This window comes from Amblyomma americanum, chromosome 4 (assembly GCF_052857255.1).
Source record: "Amblyomma americanum isolate KBUSLIRL-KWMA chromosome 4, ASM5285725v1, whole genome shotgun sequence".
Classification (NCBI taxonomy): domain Eukaryota; kingdom Metazoa; phylum Arthropoda; class Arachnida; order Ixodida; family Ixodidae; genus Amblyomma; species Amblyomma americanum.
This window is the reverse complement of record NC_135500.1, coordinates 41,437,851-41,459,515: the sequence shown is the minus strand read 5'-3', so window position 1 is coordinate 41,459,515 and position 21,665 is coordinate 41,437,851. Positions and strand designations below refer to the sequence as shown.

Here is a 21,665-nt window from a genome sequence, read left to right as displayed (position 1 = left end):
TGCGGTCTGGAACAAACGGAAAAGGGCTCAGCAATTGCGATTTGAAATTTTTCGCAAACCAGCTGGTGCTGATCACGCATCACCAGCCTGGCAGGCATACGTTTAATAATAACCGGCGTGTGCTTGCTGCTAGCTCCCGTTCAACAGGCACCCAGACATTTGTACAATATGCATTAGGGGCTTGATGCGCCAATGACTCACATCAACGGCCTCTGGGCTCTACGTAGCTTGTGCCTTACCCCACTCTGCTTGCGATTACGTTTGACATGCAACTAGCTCTTTAGGCTCCACTGGCTTGTATTTAGGATACGAAGACAGCCTGCAATATGTCACACAGGCAGGCTCCTTGTTTAAATAGAGAATATTACGCGCGAACTGTTCTTCGGTAGAAACTGTTGCCACCGAAGCGAATGAACCGCGCTCTAATAACACTCACAGAATACCGGATGAACCGATGATAACCGGGAAGAAGCGATTAGGAATAAACTGCTGAAAGCTGGGATCACTAAAACAGTACAAAACTGTTCACATCAACGAACCACACTCATTTTTAGATTCCTGTGCAACTTGATTGAGGAACATTTCATGTTGCGGCTTTCATTAAAGCTTACTATTCTATGGAGCTAACTTCAGTGCACCGCAGGGTATCTACGACAAATCTCTTATATTTCTTTTAACACTGCAAGTCCATGGATTGCCCAAACGAGCTATATCAACGTAAGTACGTGGTTCAGTTATGCACATATATCAACTATGTATTTAAAATTTTCATTCGTTAAGTATGCCAACAAGTTTGTCTTTTGATCACGAATATTGTGCGCACCAGACGGCAAGGAAAATGGCCTTTTTTAAAACTGATTTCTATATATTTTTCCGGGTATTAATCGTTGCATGAAGGTTTGTATGTCTTTTTTCTTTGGTTACAGGCGCGATAGCTGACGCAACACAAGACAGAAAGACGGGACGGAGCGCTCCGTCCAGTCTTTGCTGTTCACGCATGATTCGAAATCAAAGAATTTCTTCGCTTTGAACGAAAACATTCTAGCTCTTTCACTGCACACCCTGTAATTCTGGTTTCATGGCGTCAAACTAGGCGTGTGAATTTAATGACAGGTACTGCTACGTTTGAAGGAGAAATTCCTCCAATCCAGTTCATCTTTCCCAATTCTGTTACGCACAAATTTCAAGCATTTCAAACGCCAACGCGACCATAATTTGCAAGATCTGTGTTTTTCCCGCAGTAATAAAAAGGCGCGTAACTTGTTTAATTTGTTCCATTCACACGTTTCTTACGACGCTGCTAACTTCCTCATTTTTTGTCGCAGCAACCATGTAAACATGGCGAACGCTTGTTAGATAACTTTATAATTAGTACTAAACTGAGACTGTAAAAGGAGTACTTGCCAGTTGACCGTACATATTGATAATTGCTGCAGTCAGGAAAGTCGTTATAAAAAGGAAAGTATTTCTACGTGTTATGTTCAGGGGGCTTGCAGGTAGTAACGCAGCCAATTGATTGCGAGTTAGTTATCAGAGGTTTCATGCAATGTTTCTTTCATCGTTGAGCAGTCCTACACCATTTGCCTCAATCGCATTCAGTTTGTGAGTTCGGGACTTGTCAGCTAGTTGGAATTTTTAGGGCTAGGATGATGTCTTCGAAGGCGTGACCACATAGCGGTGCGTGAATATAAGGGTTTCCTTTTGATGTATGTTATTCTGTTCTTAACTTTTACATTATCTTGTTTGGGGGGCGTTTTGTCTCTGTGTCAGGTAAGCAGTGCAATGTCAAAATTTGACTGCTGGATCATTTCAAAACTCCACTTCCAAATACATTTTCTGCCACGCCGCAGTAGCTGAGTTGTCAATGTGCTCTATTGCTGAGCCCAAGGACGTAGGTTCGATTCCGGCGTCCTTGTGCAAGGCACCCATGTGCGGTGGATGTAAGTGCACATTAAAACCCAAGGTGTTCGAATATAATGCGGAGCCCTTTGCTGCCAGTAGACCATGTTTCTTCGGGACGTTAATAGAAAGAGACAAAACATTTATACACTCCTCATAGCGTTTTAGGAGTCTTCATGTGTAAAGTACCTAGTCCATGATTCGTGCGGCGGCTGCGGAATGACTGAGAAAGTCTAAAATAGGTTATTAACTTTGAATATCCAGTCTGAGCATCAGTGATGCGGCTGTGGCCTGTTCACAGTCTTAGTCTCCTTGCCCTAACGTAAGTGCGTACATACTTTCATGAGTGGGCGCACACACAAATATTGCAAGAAACACAACAATTATTCATAAGAAATGCGCGGATAATTTAACGTCTTGCTTTCTGCATGCAATATTTCTGGGGGAAGTTAGAGCCCCTGTGCCGGAGAAAAAATCCATAGTAAGTCGCCAACAACCACATACTGTACCGATAATCACTTGAGGTACTCACATCATCGGTGTAGACTGTCACCTGAAAAAGAAGATACGAACCAATAAAACTGTATGGCGTATTGATGGCAGCGGCCTTCGGATCTAGAGCGAACACGCTAAAGCTATTTTCGCACAGTGCGATAAACGGCGACTCATCGCGAGTGAGGATGACTGGGCAGAAACTAGGGTTTGCTGCCAGCTCGAAAGTCAGTAGAGCCGCCGCCTGAACTCGGTTCCTGACGCCTATATGCAGCCTGAATGGCAAACTTCGTTCCGGTTAATTTCAGTTATGTGCTGAGTACAAACAGGGAAGCACAAGCTGCCGCGTTTTTCCTCGTTCACTAAGCGCTTGCTCTGTACGCTCCTACTGCACGAGTCTCCACGAAATTCTCATGCATTGCTCAGCAGTCTGTAGACCCTAACAATCACTTAGACGCATTGCAGTAATGTTTTCTCTATCTACGTGTGCATGAACCATTCCCTGTCTTACAGATAGTAAGTTACACTGGCCGAGCATGAGGGCTAGCAATTAAAGCTTCCCCTCAGTTGGTGATTGAGCACGCTGATGACAAGGGCTATAGAAAGCAAATGAAGCTCACCACAGTAGCAGACAAATAAATCATAGAATTACGATTTATACAGAAAGGTTTCATAAAGCGAACATGTTAGGTTTTTCATCAAAAGGACACAGATTTTTAGGACATTTCTTCGCTGCGTTACGGGTAATTCATCTGCAATGCGGTTGTTCAAATCGGAGCTAAATCAACATGTCCGTAAGTGAGGAAAGGAAAGGACGCCTGTCTCAAATATCTTGATGGACACCCGAACCGAGTCGTAAGGGAAGGAAATTAAAATAAAAAATGGATTTAAGGAAAGAAAATGACGCCTGTCTCACAGTTCTCGTTGGGCACCCGTACCGCGCCGTTCAGGTGTCTAGCGAGATGCGGCATTTTTCGCTCACGGCCAAAGACGCAGTCGACACCGGCAGTTCTGCGACACCAGCTCCGTAACGCTGTCGCGTTAATAAAGTAACATCTTCAAATTTATATCATACCGAAACACCTTCACTTGCCTTGGGTACAAAACACCGGTCGTTAGTATAGCTTATAAAATACAATCAGTTATCATGAATGGCATTGTGTTCTGCGAAAAGCAGCGCCTTGTTGAGATGAGTCTCGTTTGGTTTTATTTAGTAGGTGAATGCATATTCTGTCTGCACAGGCTTTCAACTTAAAAGAAAGTCATCTTAACTATCACACTCGCAACCTTATGTGTTCAGAAGAGGGGCTATGTGCAGCATCGACATCAATTTCGCACACGTCTGGAAGCGCTGAGTGGTCTGTTTTGTTAGCCCATCAGACCGTTTTTATTGTGTTGTTGCCCCTTCAAGACCATTTTTAATGGTCGACTGTTCGACGGCATACAATGCCCTTCTTTTTAGCGTATTTTGGTTAGTACAGGCTTCAAACATACAAAAAGGTTGTGAAGTTCTTAAGTTTGTGTTTTGTGTAATATTGAACTCAAAACTTCCACACAATTTTCGTAAATAAAGTTAAACCTCCCGATTATTACTGTCGGCATTCAGATATTCTGAAAGTTACTTCGTATATCTTAAACTGCGCGCAGAAGTTTGAGCATATAATTATCATCGATCTCCATGCAGCTTCGTATCCCTGTCATCAGCGTGTAAACAGACGTGCAGCTCTAAGATATATGAAATGCTTAGATCATTCGTTTGACGACTACCCCACTGCATTTTTCAGGTTAGTACTTTACCGCTTTCAGGGCATGTTCCAGGGTACCTTTCGCCCTAAATACTTTGAAACGTCATAGGCAAGGTTTACCAGGTTTAGCCCGTCTCGTCTCGTAGAGTGCCTGAGATTGGCCATATATATAGAGAGAAAAATCAAGAACAAAACTTTCCAATGCATGGTTCTTTTGCCAACAGCGGAATAAAATTGAAAACAATATTCACTCAGGCATTCTTAAAAGAATTGGCCTGTATCCATCTGTAGTAATCATTTACGGTGCAAGGGGCTCTCTTCCGGCACCACAGCACGTATGAAGAGAAGCATTTTTATCTGACGTGCCAAGAATCGTTTTTTTTTTGAGCGATGTGGTGAGCCTAGCAGGGACTGTTGCTCGTTCTACATTTTTTCGCACAGCAGATTCGACATGCTTGAAGAAAAGTGGCACGAATTCCGCCAATTTGCTAGTATTTAAGAGGAATTCCAAATGGGCCTTGACATTTCTACCAGAATTCCAAAGCTGCAACCAGCTGTAAAACGGGATTGGAGTCCGATTTGCTTTGTGTGACCACGCCTCGCAACTTACCGAGCAGTGAGCGTGAACGAAGCGGAACGTATTGTTTCCATGAATAGGAGCGTAAATATTTGACAGAGATCTGCCTGCTGGGAGGCAATTTAGAAAGTAAAAACCTGACACTTTGGTAAGGCCGGCATTGAATAATCTTTGAGGAACAGCGCGCTGAACAGCCAGTTAAGGTGAACCCGAAAGTAGTCCCAGAAGGCACGGCGTCTTTGCAGTTGTTTCACCTAAAATTGGAAATACCACGCGTCAGGTCATGCGGTGGTCAGACGATGCACCGGTGAAGGTCACTCTGCCATCACAGCTGTTACAACATTCGGGGTCGTTTCGCTAAGACAGACTATTAACGGCGAAGCGGTTAAGAGACAGTGTTCGTCGCATATTTAACTTACTCTGAAGCCGTCCACAATCTCAGATGACCGCCAGGAGATCAAGGCCTGAGAAGGGCCGACACTGTAGGCCGACACTTCGTATGAATCTGCAAGATATGAAATTAATTTCGATTATTTGAATGAAAATAAGTGCCAAGCTCAGAAATTGGCATTCAATATTTCCAGCAAAATACCGTGCGCATTTAGTAAAGGAACTTTCGATGTGTGCGCCATACCTGTCATTCCCCGTTTCAAATCATTACTCACGTAAGCGAATACGTTTTGCCTTACAAATGATTTCGCATCTTCTTGCGATCAAAAGTAACCGAAATGTTTTGATTATTCTCCTGCTGTTTATCGCTATATTATTACAATTTCAGTAAACAGTGTGACTGAACGAATTGATGACGCCAGTCAGAGTTAACCACGGGCGCAGTGTGGCTGTCTGCTTCTCGCTGCCCTGCAAATCCCTAGAGAGTAGGAGAATTTTAGTCACGATGAGTTGATTTGATGGAATGTACCATATGCAGCTCTCTGTGAAATATTGAGCTTTTGACGAGAATAAAGCAAAAAACGTTACTCCCGTGAACTATAGGTGCGGGGGAAGCTGTTAGTTTTGCAAGTTTGATTATTGTGTAAGAAATGCCGATGCCTTTGTGAGATGACACAGTTGGGAAGAATTATAAAGTAAGTAGCTATCGCAAGTAAAACGTTGTGCTAGGCAGGTAGCCTAAATTATAACTTTTAACTTCGCGTTAAATGAAACGTGCGAAACATTTACTACTGCGTGAAGTATTTGTGCCCATCGCGCGAGCTCAAAGGAACTAGTCGGTCCTTTTTGTGTCCCTTAGGAACCGCCAATACAGAAGCTCTATACATTAGCAGAGGTGCCGTGGACTTCGGTGTTGCTTTCTACATTTAAAACGTGATTTTTCGCATGCAGAGCGCGCCCTAGCAGGGAAAATCCGGGAGGGTGTTATCATTCGCATTAGCAGCGCGCGCAGAAAAATTTAGCAACACCCGGGAATCTTTCACGCCCCCAGCAGATGCAAAGCCTTTAGTGTTTCGTTCCTGGCAGCCCCGGCTTGCGCTTCGCCACAGGTGCTGTTATAGTTGGCCGAGTTGTGTTCAATACTGAGAGCTGTTTGGTAGTGCCAATTTCGAAACACTCATTGGACCCAGGGCTTCAAATTCGTTTTCCCAAAACTATATAGGTTAGCGAGACTGCCACGCCACTTACGGCGCTTATGTGAATTGCTGGGAGCCCCAACACAGTAGTGCAATAAAAGCTAGTAGACACCATCGTTAGGCGACTGTCACGCCTACAGGCAGTGCGGCCGGCTGCTAAGTTCCGCAGTGTGGCCACAGGGATTAGCTTAGTTTTGAAACGATGTTTCAGCAGCTGGTATGATCAAATAGGTCAGGTATTTACCAACGCAAGCCGTCTCATCTTTGCGGGATGGCCTAATATTTCTTATCGCTCCTGGAGTGCTAACAAAAAAGCACTGAGAATACAACAACCTGCAGCTTTGCCGGAATAGCTGCATGATACGAATTAGAGCTAATCTTCCTGCTCTTCTGGGGTCTAAGTTTATCTCGAGGCCAATTTCGTCCACCTGTGGCACATGGAAATCGTCCACCTGTGGCACATGAAAATTCGCACAGTTTTAAATAATTTCTCAGCAAAATAGTTATTAAAACATATTGCACTTTTGTGCTGGGGGCTGTAACACTAGGGTATGTATTGCTTGAGTCATTATACTGTATTGTTCGCAAAATGGCGCCCCGTGTTTGCGCATTTACATATTTTAGCTTATGATCCATAGCGCAGCAACACAACAGGGGACAAACACAAGCGCTAACTTGTTAAGTTATTATTATAACTTGTTAAGTTCTCACCTTGTTAAGTTATATTTTAGCTCTTTTTTTTTCAATCGGCTGTATCGCATGGGGCGCCTTGATTTTACGTGGGAAGTGGGCAATAGCAGACTGCTCATTTACGGCCAGATTTTCTAAAACTCATGGGACGCGGCTGCATGCTTAAGTAGAAAAATTTTAAATCTGTGCGTAGCCATGCCGATTCAAACGTTGCTGACGGATGTTATAGAATATTCATTTCAAAGATTTTTAGTTATTGCAGTGTTGCTGAGAGCAGCTAGAGATTGCAAGCAAGTATTCGAGCACTTTCCTTGTAGGGCGGAGGGTATAGTTTGCAGAATTTCTGATATCGTGCGCGTGCAAACTATAGCTGCAGAGCTCCGTGCATATGAATCCTGGTATTGCAACTAGGAAAATTCAAACTACAAGCTCAGAAAAATAGTTATTTCAGGTCATTTATAAGGAATTTTGCTTTTTCCCACTGCTCTCTTCCAATGACAAGAACTCCTTCGGCCAGTTCAAACAGCCTCTTTCGTACAAGTAGCAGTAATATGCCCTCTCTAGTTGCCTATTCTTTGCGCTTTGTTTTGTCGAAAACCTGCAGTGCTCATTCCATCTGAACAAGCCCTTAGGGCTGGCGCCGTACCACAGCAGAAGGAGAATATTCAGGTCGGAGGCAATGTCTTAGGGTGTTCTGGCCTCAAATTTCGTGATCAAACCTTACCGTTCTGACTGAAATAAACGTGGGGTACTTGGAATGACTTATAAAAAACTGCACATCTCCAACCAAAAATTTTACTTTTAACCCAACGTTTCGAAGCCGACTCGGCTCCATCATGAGCGGTGACTGAGGGCAGTAGCTAGCGTATTTAAACTATGGAGGAAAGGAGGGGGTCGGCTTCGAAACGCTGGGTTAAAATTAAAATTTTTGGTTGCAGATGTGCAGTTTATTATGTCTTAAACCCAACCAGACAGGCAAATCTGTCAAAATGTTTAGTTTTGGAATGACTTGTAGTATGACTTGTTTCTAAGTAATTTTTAATAAGCTTTTGCTTATTTTGTTGCCGTCATGTGAAATATTTTGATAATACTTATAGTACAGCATTGAGGATACTGACAATAAAGTAAAATTTTACCCACTATTTGCACAGTTTTCTAAATACGGTGCGTGCGTCTGTATGCATACTGACAAACACTGCTGCAGAAGAGGTCCGGAAAATGCGCTGGCGGAAAATTAAAATATTAAATACGTGGATACGGAAACTGTCGCCACTGAAAAAATGCCCATTGCCGATTCTATGCCAGCAAATTCAAGGTTTGCATAACATATTTCTCTTGACGCCCTGTTTTACGAAATGTCACCTATGATGCCAATTTCTGTAAGGTGAAAACTTTGGCAAGTTTAATCGCATTGATTCTCAAGGTAGCGCCAAGGACGAGGACGAAAGGAAGAATTTCTGATTTGAGATAATCGGTGGTAATACCTTGAGCACTTCTGATTGTTATGCGTTATAAATTACTCGCACAAAAAAAAACGTGTGATGCTATAATAGCGTTTCATGTCACAGAATTCACGAGAAGTAAATTCTAAAAGCCCCAGAGTATCTAAAATAAATATATCCTCAAAATCTAGTAGTTTAATTTGTGGCCTCTGCGAAAATAATAGAACAAAGACGGCGACAAGACTGAGGTGTTAGCTTGGAACATGTACCAAAATAGGTGGCTCACCAAGAGGAACGCTGAACGACACATCTGTTTCCGACCGTCCGCTCCGACGCTACTGACGAACACCCGGTAGTCTCTGCCTCCTTGTAGCGGGAGCGTAAAGTTGACCGTGTTTTCTTCCATGGACCATTCCGAGGTGAGCGCCACCTCTAGCTCTCCTTGCGGACGGCGGCGCCCACTCGTTGCCTCCCAGCGCACGTGGAAGCCGAATGGGTCGCTGTTCCAAGCTGACGGACCGATGACGTTGAGCACCACGTTATACTGCTGCGATGAGAGCACGCTCACCAAGCTTGGAATATCCGGCACTGCAGCCAGAAGCCAAGAGAAATCGCCGATGAGACTTCGCCTTAAGGATCCACAACTAAATGTCTAAATTTTCTTGCAAGAGAAAATGTACTGCCTCTTCCGGCCATTTCGAAGGAGTGTTGCGGGCACAGTGAACGTGCGTGTGCAAAACTAGTGAAGAAACTTATGATCTTCATAGATGCCTATTATTGCTTCCTCTACCAGCGTTGAAGCTTAGAAATATTTGCAACTTTTACTTCTTGAAAGACAACAAACACCTTTATGGCTGTCCTATAGTCATTAATCATGAATCATTGATCATGAATGGCAGTTAACCAATATCCCAGAAGAGAAAAGTATACAACGGCTGTATCTTACCGGTACTCACCTACGGAGCAGAAACGGGGAGGCTAACGAAAAGGGTTCAGCTTAAGTCAAGGACAATACAACGAGCCATGGAAATAACAATGATAGGTGTAACTTTAAGACACCGGATGCGGGCCGAGTGGGTCATTAACACATGCGTGTCATTAACACATGCGTGTTAATGACATCCTAGTCGAAATCAAGAGGAAGAAATGGGCTTGGGCAGGGCATGTAATCCGAAGGCAAGATAACTGCTGGTCCTCAAGGGTAACGGAGTGAATTCCAAGAGAAGGCAAGCGTTGCAGGGGCCGCAAGAAATTGGGTGGGCGGATGAGATTAAGAATTTCGCAGGCGTACGATGGACGCAGCTGGCAAACGACAGGGTTACTTGTAGAGACATAGGAGAGGCATTTGCCCTGCAATGGCCGTATGCAGGTTGATGATGGGGATGATGATGATAGTCATTAAACACTTTCTTAGGAAACAACAAATCGCTGAATGCAAAATAAATCTAGGAGTGATACTGATTGTGCACCTGAAATGACAGCGAAGGCAGACTGGTAATTGCAAATTTTGCTCAGAATTGCAAAACATCGAGAGAGGCAGGTACCGTTTGGGTACCTAACCCCAGGTTTTAGTTCAGCGCCTGTGTGGTCGTTTCGTCATGTGCTTTCCCCGTTGTGCTTTGCGCTGTTTTCAAATATGAGCTTCACTTAAAGAGACGGGTTACATTTCTTTTTGTTCCCGAAACTTTTCTTCGAGCTAATGATGTTGAATTTGTCTACAAAATGTACCTCCTTTGCCAAAACAAACAGAACAGCAGGTTTTCGCTTCTGAACCGTATAACGGAGCCTTTACGCCCCCTAAAGACCGAAACGCGCCAAAAGAAGAGGAGAGTGGTTCACCTTAATATATATAGATTAAGAGCTTAATGGATGCCGTACGTACTTCACTACGCGGCTAGGAAAGAAACCACTGTATCCCGCCTACTTTTAGTAAAGACAGTGCATTACTTTGGATAAGCCAAGCTTCTGGAGTTGAGCCTTCTAACGCAGCGAATCTAAATGCTAGTATGAACATGACATAGTCACATTTTAATTGCGGATTAGTTGATTTGAAGCAGTTCCTAAGTAATATAATTCAAGGGTTTGTGCTAGCCCACAGAAGGCTTTCTGGCACAAAACGAGGCAATTTTTATGAGGTATAGAAGAACAGTGAAACGGTAAATTTCCCACTGAAGCTGTATCATGGTTCATAGTTCGGAAGCAGAGGGACCCTAGGTTGCTCACCAGAGTAGTTTGTCCGGAACAGCACCCAAGCAGCTTTTCCAAGCTTGTAGATTCGTTCAGCTTTCCCATACTCAGTGTAAAATGGCCTAACGAGTACCGTATAATTTGTCCAGGGCTTCATCCACTGCACTTGATATGAAAGGAGCCGTCCTGATATTGAGTTTTGAAATGAGTGTCCCGTTGACTTTCCGGTGACGAAGTAGCCAGCCAGTGCTAGAGAATCACCCGCCGCGTGCCTTGCGACCTCTGACCAGGAGAGATGTGCTGTTGTGACGGTAACGTTGCGCACCTCGAGCACAATGTTTTTCTCCAAGTATGGTTGTGGTGCTGCAAAAAAATATATCGGGTTATTTAGGCTATTTTATAGCGTGAATTTTTAACAGCTATAGAGTTGCAAGCCTGTTTACCATATTGCAAGCCAGGCACATACTTCGCAGCCGTATGTGCTTTAACTAGTGTGAGGTTTGAGTGGGTAGGTCATACTGAACCAAGCGCCGCTAGAACCGCATTCTCACCGCATAATTCTTTACTTTCATCATCAAGACTCAAATCCTTATCACTGCCAGTGGGTGTGCCGCAGTCGATGATTCCGTCGCATACCGATGTTGAGGAAATAGAAGGCTCATCAATATCTGCATTAGGGCAGGAGAAATCCCTCTCTTCGTAGGTCGTGCCTGCACAAACGAGAAGACAAGGGACGCATGTAGTATTCTTTGGCTTCTCACTCTGCCTGCAATGCGGACATCTAGTGTGGTAAAAACCTCTCCATCGTGTACCTGAATGTCAGCATGTATATTAGTGAAGGCACCACTTTTCATTAGCAGAGTAAACATGATAACGTTGAACGAAATCCTACTGAAGAGCACCATCGAAGTCCATTGCCTGTTAACTGCAGATTTCTATTGTGTGTATGCTCTCTGAGGAGGACGGACCACATCCAGCATTATTTACAATCCAAAATATTTGGAAATGGTTACTATGCTTTCATAATCAGCTATTCTATAAAACATCAGTAAACAAAATAAAGCTGAGCACAATGCTCAGGCAGCGGCTGCCACCAACATTCTCATGTCTCCAAAAGGAGCAGAAGAAAAGTTCCGCATGTTCCACGCATCGCGTCGCGCATGGAGGACGTGTCCGAGTATTTCCTCTGGCAAACGTTTCGCACACTATTAAGGCTGCGGCAGAGCACCGCCGCTAAACAACGCCCGAACAGACACTATCCGCCCTCGAAGCAGCGGCTAAGAGCGTTAAGCCGCAACAGGAAAGCGGACACTAGGCCGTACTCTTGACGTTTGAAAGCCGAGATATGCTTACGGTATTAAATTTCGCACAGCTTTTAGGGTGATAAGATAAAGGTGAATGGAGGCGTCGTACCCGATATAGTGGAGTGGCGAGCTTTCAGATGCCGAGTCGACATCGTGGAAACATTGAGAAAGTTAATTTCACTTCAGCCAAGCTTTCCGTGAATACAGAAAAACGGAAACGCATGCATTGACCTGAAAACGTGTGCTGTGCAACAAAAAGATGTTATCAACTAGCAGCTTTGGGTTGTGTATAGAGGACTTCTTCTTCATTAAAGTATATAGTCACTCGCGTGCACTTTCAATTTGTTATCAATAATATTATTGCCCTAAAACTGACAACAACCGCGAATAACAGAAGGAGCGAGTTACACCCATTAGTACGAATATAATGTTTCCATTAAGTGTTTGTTGGCTTTCCAGTTCTTCGGCTAAGTTCTTTTATTATAGCAGGCAGAGAAATAGTGAAGCACTTTGCTTCCTACGCGAGACAAGACCGTCGTATGCTGGAGAATTATTCATTCTGAAAGGTGATGTCCAATATGCTCGAGATAATTTTTGCTTTTTCCTATGCCTTTCTTCAGAAGTACAACATGACATTTAAATCCAGCACAGGGGACAGCACGAGCAGTGTGAGCCCTGTGTTCGCCGAGCGCACGTCCTGCAGTCATCGCCACCGAGTTGTTTTCTGTGCTTTCTTAGAGCTACAAGTTTTGATTTCTGTGCCAACATGCTCGTCTTCACGCATCTGCCTGCTTTCAAACATGCGTGACGAAATGCAGGTGTTCCGAAATATTGTGCAGAATAATTCTTAAATAAATGAGTATAAGTTAAGCTTTTCTTACGGTTGCCCTCATGAAAAGAAGTCGATTTTAATCCTGTTTTATTCAGCGCTCTAACAAAATGTACTAAAACACTCACTGGGATCGCGGCGGCTGTTCAATAATGGTTTATGGTTTTAGGTGGCTTAAGATCTCAAAGCAAGTAAGGCTGTGAGGGATGCCGAAGTATAGGGCTCCGGAAATCTCGACCACCTGGGATTCTTTAAAGTGCAATAACATCGCACAATACACGGATCTCCATAAATTCGCTCCCAACGAAATCACACCGCCGCGGCAGTAACCTAACCCGCGTCGTTCGGCTCAGTAGACGAGTATCATACCCACTGAATCACCGCTGCGGCTAAAAAAATAACGATTGTACAGTAAAGGTGACATTGTTCACTGGAGGCTTGCTTTCAGGCCGAACATGCGGGTATTTTGGCTGAGGAAAAGTGCTGAACGAATATATTCAAGAGTTTTTCAATTAAATGCTGTGGACAACGTTTTAAACAAGCCATAGTTGCTAGGCTCGGCGACGTGGCTACCTTATTTTCCTCGAGCAATCTTTGACAGAAAATAGAACGCTCTCGCTCGCGCCAGATGCATGAGTACACCTTGAGCGCTTGCAGATGATCTGAGGTGACTGCCACGATATAGCGTTCATTCAAAATGATCATCTGGCGCCGACAAAGTGCGGCGCCGTGTGAATGTGATAATCTACCAGACGGAAGACCAAGTGGCTTTGGCGATTCTGTTTTCATCAATTGCCACTGAGTGAGCATGGGAGCAGCCTACACAGCAGCATGGCTCACTATCATCTTTTGTTCGCCCCGCAGGCTATGCTGACGTTGACACTGTACTGCTACCAACTGTCATCTTGCGGGGAATTTACGCCCACAACCGTTCATGATACTGCCAGCATGTTCGGTCCCGGCAATCAAATCGACATTTCCTGCTACTACCGGCCTTCCTCAGTCGTGCTGCTTGTGGACAAGGCTGCATCACGCACAGTGACAGCATCACTGGCCATGGATATAAGCGACCCCCGGAACACATTCGCTTTCAGTGAGCATGGGAGCAGCGCAGACTGCAGCATGGCTCACAATCTTCTTTTGTTCGCCCCGCAGATTTGTAACCGTTCTAAACTTTATGCAAAAAAGTGCAGCAATAGTTGCCTGGTCCTGCTCCCATGCTCACAAACGTTTTGTGCACTGATGCGCGAATGTGCTGAAGTGTTATTGGTACTTCTTTCTGTTGATATAGAATGCAATCCTGGCCCCTATAATCTCCGCTCTCAAACCGAGAACCAATCCTACCAATTATCAGCTGTTACCGAGATGCTAAAAAAAACGGTAGTCAAACATCTATTCTTGCAAGAGGTGAGGTTCAAATACAGTCTGACGTTAAAGATATTAAAACTACCCAACTATATATTGAGGCTAAGCTTGAGAATATTTACACAAATATTGAGGCCCTGGAAGAAAAAGCCCACTCCATAAACAACTCCGAAGAAAGCCTTGCCACCGTTAGAAGCACAGTAGGCCATTTAGCGCTCCAGCAAGACGGCGTTCAGTCTCGTCTGGAGGATTTAGAAGACAGAGCCCGACAAAACAACCTGATTTTTCCCGGTATTCCGGACGAGACTGAATCGTAGAAAGACACAGATGATAAAACGCTCGCTGTGCATTCTTCCGCCCTTGGTCGTCAATTCAGGCCAGACCTTGCTGAACGTGCCCATCGCATCAGTAGTTTTTCGCCATCCAAGTGTCGTCCAGTAGTTGTCAAATTCCGGTCATTTAGAACTAAAAATGCAGTCCCGTTATCACGCGCAGACCTAAAGCCATAAAGAGTTTTTGTGTCCTAAGAATTTTCTCCTGCCACACTGCAGGTGAGAAAAAACCTTGTCGATTTCGGCAAATCCTTGCCGCAATCGCCTAATAATCACTTGAGATACAAGAAGCTGCTTGTGAACAAAGAAAGCTACGTCTACGACTGTACAACTGACTGCGTTAAGAAGCTGCCCCAGCAAAGCTCTGTCGGCAATATTTCAAATGAGTCGCAAATTGTGTCATCATAGGGCCACGCGAGGGGATATGACGCGCAATCTTCTAAATCAACTTTATCTGTTCTTCTTGCTAAAGTTCGAAGGATCCTTAACAAACGTGACTCCCTTAACTCTTTTACGCACACCCGTGACGCAGACATCATTGCACTAACTGAGACCTGGTTGCACCCCAATGTTCAAAGCAGTGAGGTATTTTACAGGTCATCGCATTTCACAGTTCATCGCTGTGATCGCACTACCAGTGTTGGTGGCGCCGTGTTGCTCGCGAAAGCTAAATTCATTCCTTCTTATCATATTCACATTAAAACTGACCACGAATCTACGTGGACATGCGCAGAACTTGGCCACAATAAATTAATTTTTGGTGTATGCTACCGCCCTCCTTCGTACTCGTCCACTTTTGTTTCCGAGCTTCATGACGCCCTTAACATAGTATCAACACGCCATCCTAGTGCACCAATATTTCTTTTAGGCGACTCCAACTTCCTCCGCATTTCATGGTCGTCTAAAGTGCCTGTCATAAGCCCATTTTTATCCTAGAGTCGCGATTTTTTAAATCTTTCTTCTACCTTTTCTTTAAGACAACTCGTTACTAAACATACCAGGTCACTCAACCATAGCGCGGACACTATGGACCTTATTCTAACCACATGCCTAGACCTTGTGTCTCCAATATCCCACTTGCCTGTTTTAAGTGACCACGTAGTGTTAGCATTTGAAATTACAGCCGCGAAAGTTAAATCAAGTAACACCACTAAAACCATTCGCGATTACAGTAGAGCTAACTTTGAACAAATTAGCAGTTACTTAGCCACTTTCCTATATTTATTCAAGACGCAATTTTCAGATCGAAGCATGAATACTAACTGCACTATTTTTAATCCAAAATCAACGAATTGATTTCAAAACACGTATCGAAACGTGTAATCACTTCGGATGCTAGCACACCCTGGTGTAACTCCTACTAGCGCCGATTATCTAACCTACAGAAGCGCTTTTATCGAGCGGCTAAACTGGCTCCTTCCGACGACCGTTGGGCAGTGTATAAAGAATGTAACAAAACTTACGTTCTGGCATTGAAACAAGCAACTTACTTCATGCAGACGACACTACCACGCATGCTCAGTGGTATCCCTAAAAAATTCTGGCGCGTTCTTAATCCTTCTTCCAAGATTTCAATAACACTAACTCTTTCTGGCGGAGCTTCTATCGCAAAGTCCGAAGTCCAACCATTTTGAGTAATATATTTTGCAAGAATTTTGTCTCTTGCGATGGGTCATTTTTACCGAATTCGCCCTTCTACAATTATTTGCCTATGAATTCAGTTATTATTAACAATTGTGGTATCGAAAACATAAGTGAGTCTTTGAAGGTGGCTGCAAGTCCAGGTGTAGACCTTACTCATACCAAGATTAAGAAGTGTACAAAGGTTTATTCTTCACTGTGTTTGTTATTAATTTTTCAACAGTGCATTGGTACAAGTGAATGTCCTGACGACCGGCGAGTTTGCAAGGTGGTGCCACTTCATAAATCCGATAGTACCGCTTCTTCATATAATGACCGCATAATATCACATACCAGTATCCCATGCAAAGTCTTAGAGCTAATACTTTACGCCAAAATTTTCCACTTTCTGGATTCAAATTCCTTTTTTTTCATACGAACAACACTGCTTCCGAAAAACGTTGTCTTGTGAAACGCAACTAATTGCCTTTATGTATAAGCTCCACCTAATCATTGACTGACGCTGCCTTGCCGATTGCATTTTTTTTAGATTTTGCCAAGGCAGTCGACAATGTTTTCTATAAACTGCTACTCTTAAAATTAGCGCAACTTAACCTTGATCCCAAAATTATTACGTGGCTAGAACACTTCCTTTGTCATCGTTCTCAGCTTGCATATTGTAACGATCATACTTCATCTTCTAGCGTGGTAAACTCTGGAGTGCCTCAAGGATCGCTTTTGGGTCCCCTTCTTTTTATAATCTACATTAATGGCTTACCCCAGCAAGTTACTTCTAACATGTATCTATTTGCCGATGACTGTGTTGTGCTCAGAGAAATTACTAGTGACCAGGATGTCAACACGTTACAAACTGATCTTAACGCTATTTTGTATTAGTGCAGTCACTGGCTCATGTCACTTGATATCAAGAAATGTAAAGTCTTGTGCGTGTCCCGTAGAGTCAAGTTCAGCTGCTTACCTTCTTAATAACAATATCCTTGAGTCAGAAACATCGTAGAGTCAAGTTCAGCTGCTTACATTCTTAATAACAATATCCTTGAGTCAGAAACATCTTACCGCTACCTTGGCGTACATATTACGTAAGACCTAACATGGTCCCTTCATATTATAAAATATAATATATAAATCCAATCGAATGCTCGGATATCTGAGGCGTAGTTTTTCTTCTGCCCCAGTATCACTAAATTTGTTCCTTTACAAAACATTAGTCCGCTATGAACTTGAGTATGCCTCCTCTGTATGTGTCCCGAGCTGTGCTAAGCTAACTCACTCGAACTTGTTCAGAATAATTCTACTCGAGGCATTCTTCATAACTACAATTGGACGGCCAGTATCTCTACATTGAAAAGAACCTTAAGTCTGCCGTCACTTGCCTGTCGCCGCTATAATTCTCGCCCTGGCCTTTTTCACAAAATATACTTCCATAACACCCACATGAGAAATGAGTTAATCTCTAATCCGTCCTATCAATCCACCCGTGTTAACCACTCTCACAAAGTTGGTATTATTTTTACCGTACTAGTACCTGTTCCCACAGTTTTATTCCCCGCACATCACAGGATTGGAACCGCCTTCCCGGATTTATAGCCGTCATTGAAGACCATCATCGTTTTAAAAATGCACTAGCTAACATTGTATAAATAAGAGCATAAAACATGTATTTTTGTTTTTTGTTGCGTTCCTTGCTTTTGTTTAATGTGTTATCTTTTTAATCCCTCCCCTCTGTAATGCCAAACGACGCTGAGGGTATTAATAAATGAAATGAAATGAAAGAGAGAGAGAGAGAAAGACGGAAAGGCAGGGAGGTTAACTAGGCAGCGCCCGGTATGCTACCCTACACGTGGGATGGGGAATGGAGGGAGAGATAGAAAAGGGAGAGAACATAGAGATATGTCTGGCAGGTGGCAGTTTCTCATGCGGCTTTGTCTGTGGCTTTTGCCGGACGGCGGATATGTCTCGTGCTTCCGAGATAAGCAACCAAGAAAAAGGCTATTGCCAACAAGAATGTATTTAAAGCATCGAGAACTTGCACAATGATTGGTCGGAAGAGGAAAGTGGCAAGAGGTATTTCAGAGCTGACACCCAGAAATTCGACAAGTCATATGCTGTCGTCCGAACCTATGGGACGCTGAAGGAGACAGTGATCTTGAATATGCACTGTTTTTGCCATAATAACTACGACAGAACGCAATGTCATGTTTGCGAAGCCAACCACGTTGCATGTCTCCTGTGCACGGCGCTTAGTCCTAGCCTCTGTATATACCGCCGCGTTAGTGAAATGCGCTCATTCCCATCGCTGCTGCTACTGTTGTTTACATGGTGCCAGAAGTAGGGCCGGCATCTAAATTCAGATTTGCAGCTAACTTTACCATGCGAGCAAAGTCTTCACAGTGATGAGCGACGAGCGTCCCTGAGGGATCGAGACCGAGATGCTTGGTCCTGCAGCACAAAGCCACGATGACCCATTTGACTCAGCTATCTTTAAGAAAGTCTCTCGGCGCTACGATCATCTTTTTATGCAAGTGAAACTTCTGAAAAATCGAGTTAGAACCTTTTGTTACAGCGACAAATCAGTAGGAACCACCCGAAGATGTTCTAAGTTGCTCCGTTTTTAATGGCTGACGACGAAGTAGAAAACGCGCTTTCCATTCTTTTCTATTTGAGAACCTGGACCAGAAATTTGAATCTGAAGGCTTTAATTCTGATGGTCGAAGAGCATTACAAACCGGCCACAAATCTCACGTTCAAAAGAGATTCGGTTTCTTAGCAGGAAAGAGCGGGATGGCCAGTCTTTTAACGATTGGTTCACAGAGCTGAGGAGTTTCTCGAAGCAATGCGAATCTTGAGATCTTACGGACAGGATTTTATACAACTGAATGATCATTGAGATTAAAAAAAAATGTCTTGATGTATAGATATATCTCGGAATATGCATCACACGCCAAAGCAGTATAAATTTGGCATGCTAGGTAATCGGGTAACGAACATTTCGCCGAGATCCAAGCAGAAATCAGCGTGTCTTTGGCGTCTGGAAGCATAAACGCAGTAACAAAAAAGTTCTTTCGCTCAAGAGGCGGCTTACAACAGATCTAAAATCAGAAGGCGTTCCGCAATAGGAAGGTATTGCAAGAAATGCGGGGGCGTAAACCATTTCGCGAGTGTGTGTCGCTCGTTAATGTCGAAAGCGCGGCTAGAAGGACTGCAAGTCCTCCCTTCCTTCCTCCAATCCTGCTTCCTCCTCTGACAAGTCGTCCAATCTTTCTCTTCTCGCTAGCTCCGGCTCGAACCTCAACTGACGGGTCGCGAGCTACCCTTTCTCAGCTACAAATTTGGAACGACTGAGCTCCTCTCTCGAGCTGCAAACTTTGAACGCTTGAGCCCGCCTCGTCCATTCGTCCAATTGAAATGGCGACGAGCGGCGTGACGTGAGTAGAGGGTTTGAACTGCTGGCTGCTGCGACGGTTTCTGAAGAAATAAAAAGTGAATCACGCTGAGCAAGAAGACTGGCGGAAACTGCAAGCAAAAGGGCGACGTCCTCGAGGGTCATAGCCGCGCTCCTTTGAGTGAGCCCGTTATCCCCTCGGCCCCTCTTCCGACTGCGTAACGTCCTTGGATATACTGGCTACGAGGTGTTTAATCTGGGATGTTAGAGAGTTTTTAAAAATAATATTTTTCAGTTAGAAGGACAGTTTTTTCAGCATTGCATTGGCAGTGGTATAATACATCATAATACACATTAGACGTGCTAGCTTGCAGGATAGTTAACGAATTTTGAATTGTTACCTTTTTAACTTACTTTTAGGCTCCTTAATTATTGAGAGACGTGTAGCCTTCCGTAAGCGATATCTGTATCTGTTTTTTAAGATTTTCTAAAATGCGATTACCCTCGGTACTTTTGCCCACAAATTTTTGGCTACATTGCGAAAAATACATGCGCTTTCGAGATTCTTGCAGCCAGAGCAACCTCTCCAGTGCATGAAACTCGTCGATATAGCCAAAATTTGTTGGGGCACAGCGCCGAGAGCAATCTAGTTTTCTGGAACTATAAAAACTAATATGGATATTGTTTATGGTGGGCAACACGCCTCTCAATGTTAAGAAGGTTAACAGTAATAGATAAAATCGAACTGTGCAATATTAGCTAGCCTGCCTACTTGTTAGCCCTTCTTAGGTGCATTCTCTTTCACTACATCGCTGCCAGCGCTTTGCCGTAAAAAGCCGTCTTCTAACTGAAGCTGATTTTAAAAAAAACTGTGTAAAATCTTACGTGAAACACCCTGTGTAAGTGTTTTGTTAACTGACCTCCGCGTCAACCACTTGATCGCTCAGCTATGCGCGGCAGTGCCAGCCGCCTGAGATACCCCAGACGAAACAGTAGGCGCGAGCGGTGACACGGCCCAGGAGAGACTAGATGGCGTGCGCCATCGGAGTCTAGAGTGGGGCTTTGTGAAGCACTGGAGACAGATTTGTGGTTTCAAGTCTAGTTGCATAAATGGAGCATAAATAACTCATTAATCTTAAATGCAGAACAGACAAAGCAATTCTGTTTAGGGCTAAAACTAAGGCTTTACAGTCTGTACCAGAATTGTTTCTAGGTAACACAATCATACCCTGGGTAAAAGACCAATTCTCCGAGAGTAACCTTAAATGAATGCTTTTCCTGGGACGCTCATATCGATCAACTAAATGTCAAGCTCTCAAAAGCATGCGGAGTTCTAAACTAGTTTACACACTACTTCCCTAAGAATATAAAACTACTAATATATGACTCAATTTTCGCTAGGCATGTAACCTACGCTCATTTAGCATGGGGAACCACAACAGACGCGAATATCAATAAGATACAGATGTTGCAAAAGAAAGCCCATCGCATTATAACTAATCTTCCATATGACTGGCATGCTACACATATATTCGCTGAACTCGAAATTGTTCTAGCGAAAAGAATGTATGAAAACATGGTTGTCCTTCAGTATATAAAAGAAAAAAAGACACACGAAAATACTACAAGACATTGCAAACCTGAAAGCTAATGCATAAAGAAGACCGCTTCGCCGCTTCGAGTCATTAAAGGTGACTATCTAGGGGCTTTGTATGGCGACATGACAAAATTCCTTGTTCATTTTGTATGTCTGTACTTGTTTTTTTTTCTCTCGACGTGGTGAAACTCTGTTCAGTGCAACAAAATGCGGTTCCGCTCCCGCCGCTATTGTCTGTAACGGGGGCGCGGTTCCCGTCAAACCGACGACTTTTGTTGGCTTTTTTGCCACGCTCCTAGCACTATGATGTGGCGCTGAAAACAATTAATTGAATTGCATTGAATGGAGAACATAAGATGAAGGATCTCACAGAAATTTGGGAAGAGTTGGGATTTACTATGGGCGCCGCAAAAAGAAATCATGCTATCCTTGAAATCATGTGGAATGAGGGAGTAGCGGCTGAGGGCGTAGATGAGGCCTGGGCTCATATCAAAGGGCACCGTTTGAGCAATGAGGCCGAGCGGAAAGAACAAGAGGCAGAAAGAGAAGCGGAGCTTGAGGTAAAACAGCATACTCGAGTAAAGAAACTGTTGCACC

The 21,665-nt window shown here is 43.7% G+C and overlaps 1 protein-coding gene across 1 annotated transcript; it reads right to left on the bottom strand.

The window, feature by feature from the left end:
- Positions 1 to 5,170: 5,170 nt before the first annotated feature.
- On the bottom strand, positions 5,171 to 12,074 carry LOC144129470 (uncharacterized). Its single transcript, XM_077663645.1, has 5 exons — positions 12,032 to 12,074; positions 11,170 to 11,328; positions 10,655 to 10,981; positions 8,718 to 9,019; positions 5,171 to 5,218 (listed from the first exon to the last, which is right to left on the bottom strand). The coding sequence occupies exons 1-5, from the start codon at positions 12,072 to 12,074 to the stop codon at positions 5,171 to 5,173; spliced, it is 879 nt and encodes a 292-aa protein (XP_077519771.1).
- Between the last annotated feature and the right edge of the window lie 9,591 nt (positions 12,075 to 21,665).

Excerpts from the sequence above, each read along its gene's own strand:
- LOC144129470 (XM_077663645.1), bottom strand. The coding sequence starts at position 12,074 with ATGTCGACTCGGCATCTGAAAGCTCGCCACTCCACTATATCGG. Across the intron at positions 11,329-12,031 it reads TCGCCACTCCACTATATCGG|GCACGACCTACGAAGAGAGG; the intron begins GTACGACGCCTC and ends TCGTTTGTGCAG. Across the intron at positions 9,020-10,654 it reads GTTCCGGACAAACTACTCTG|TGCCGGATATTCCAAGCTTG; the intron begins GTGAGCAACCTA and ends TTCTGGCTGCAG.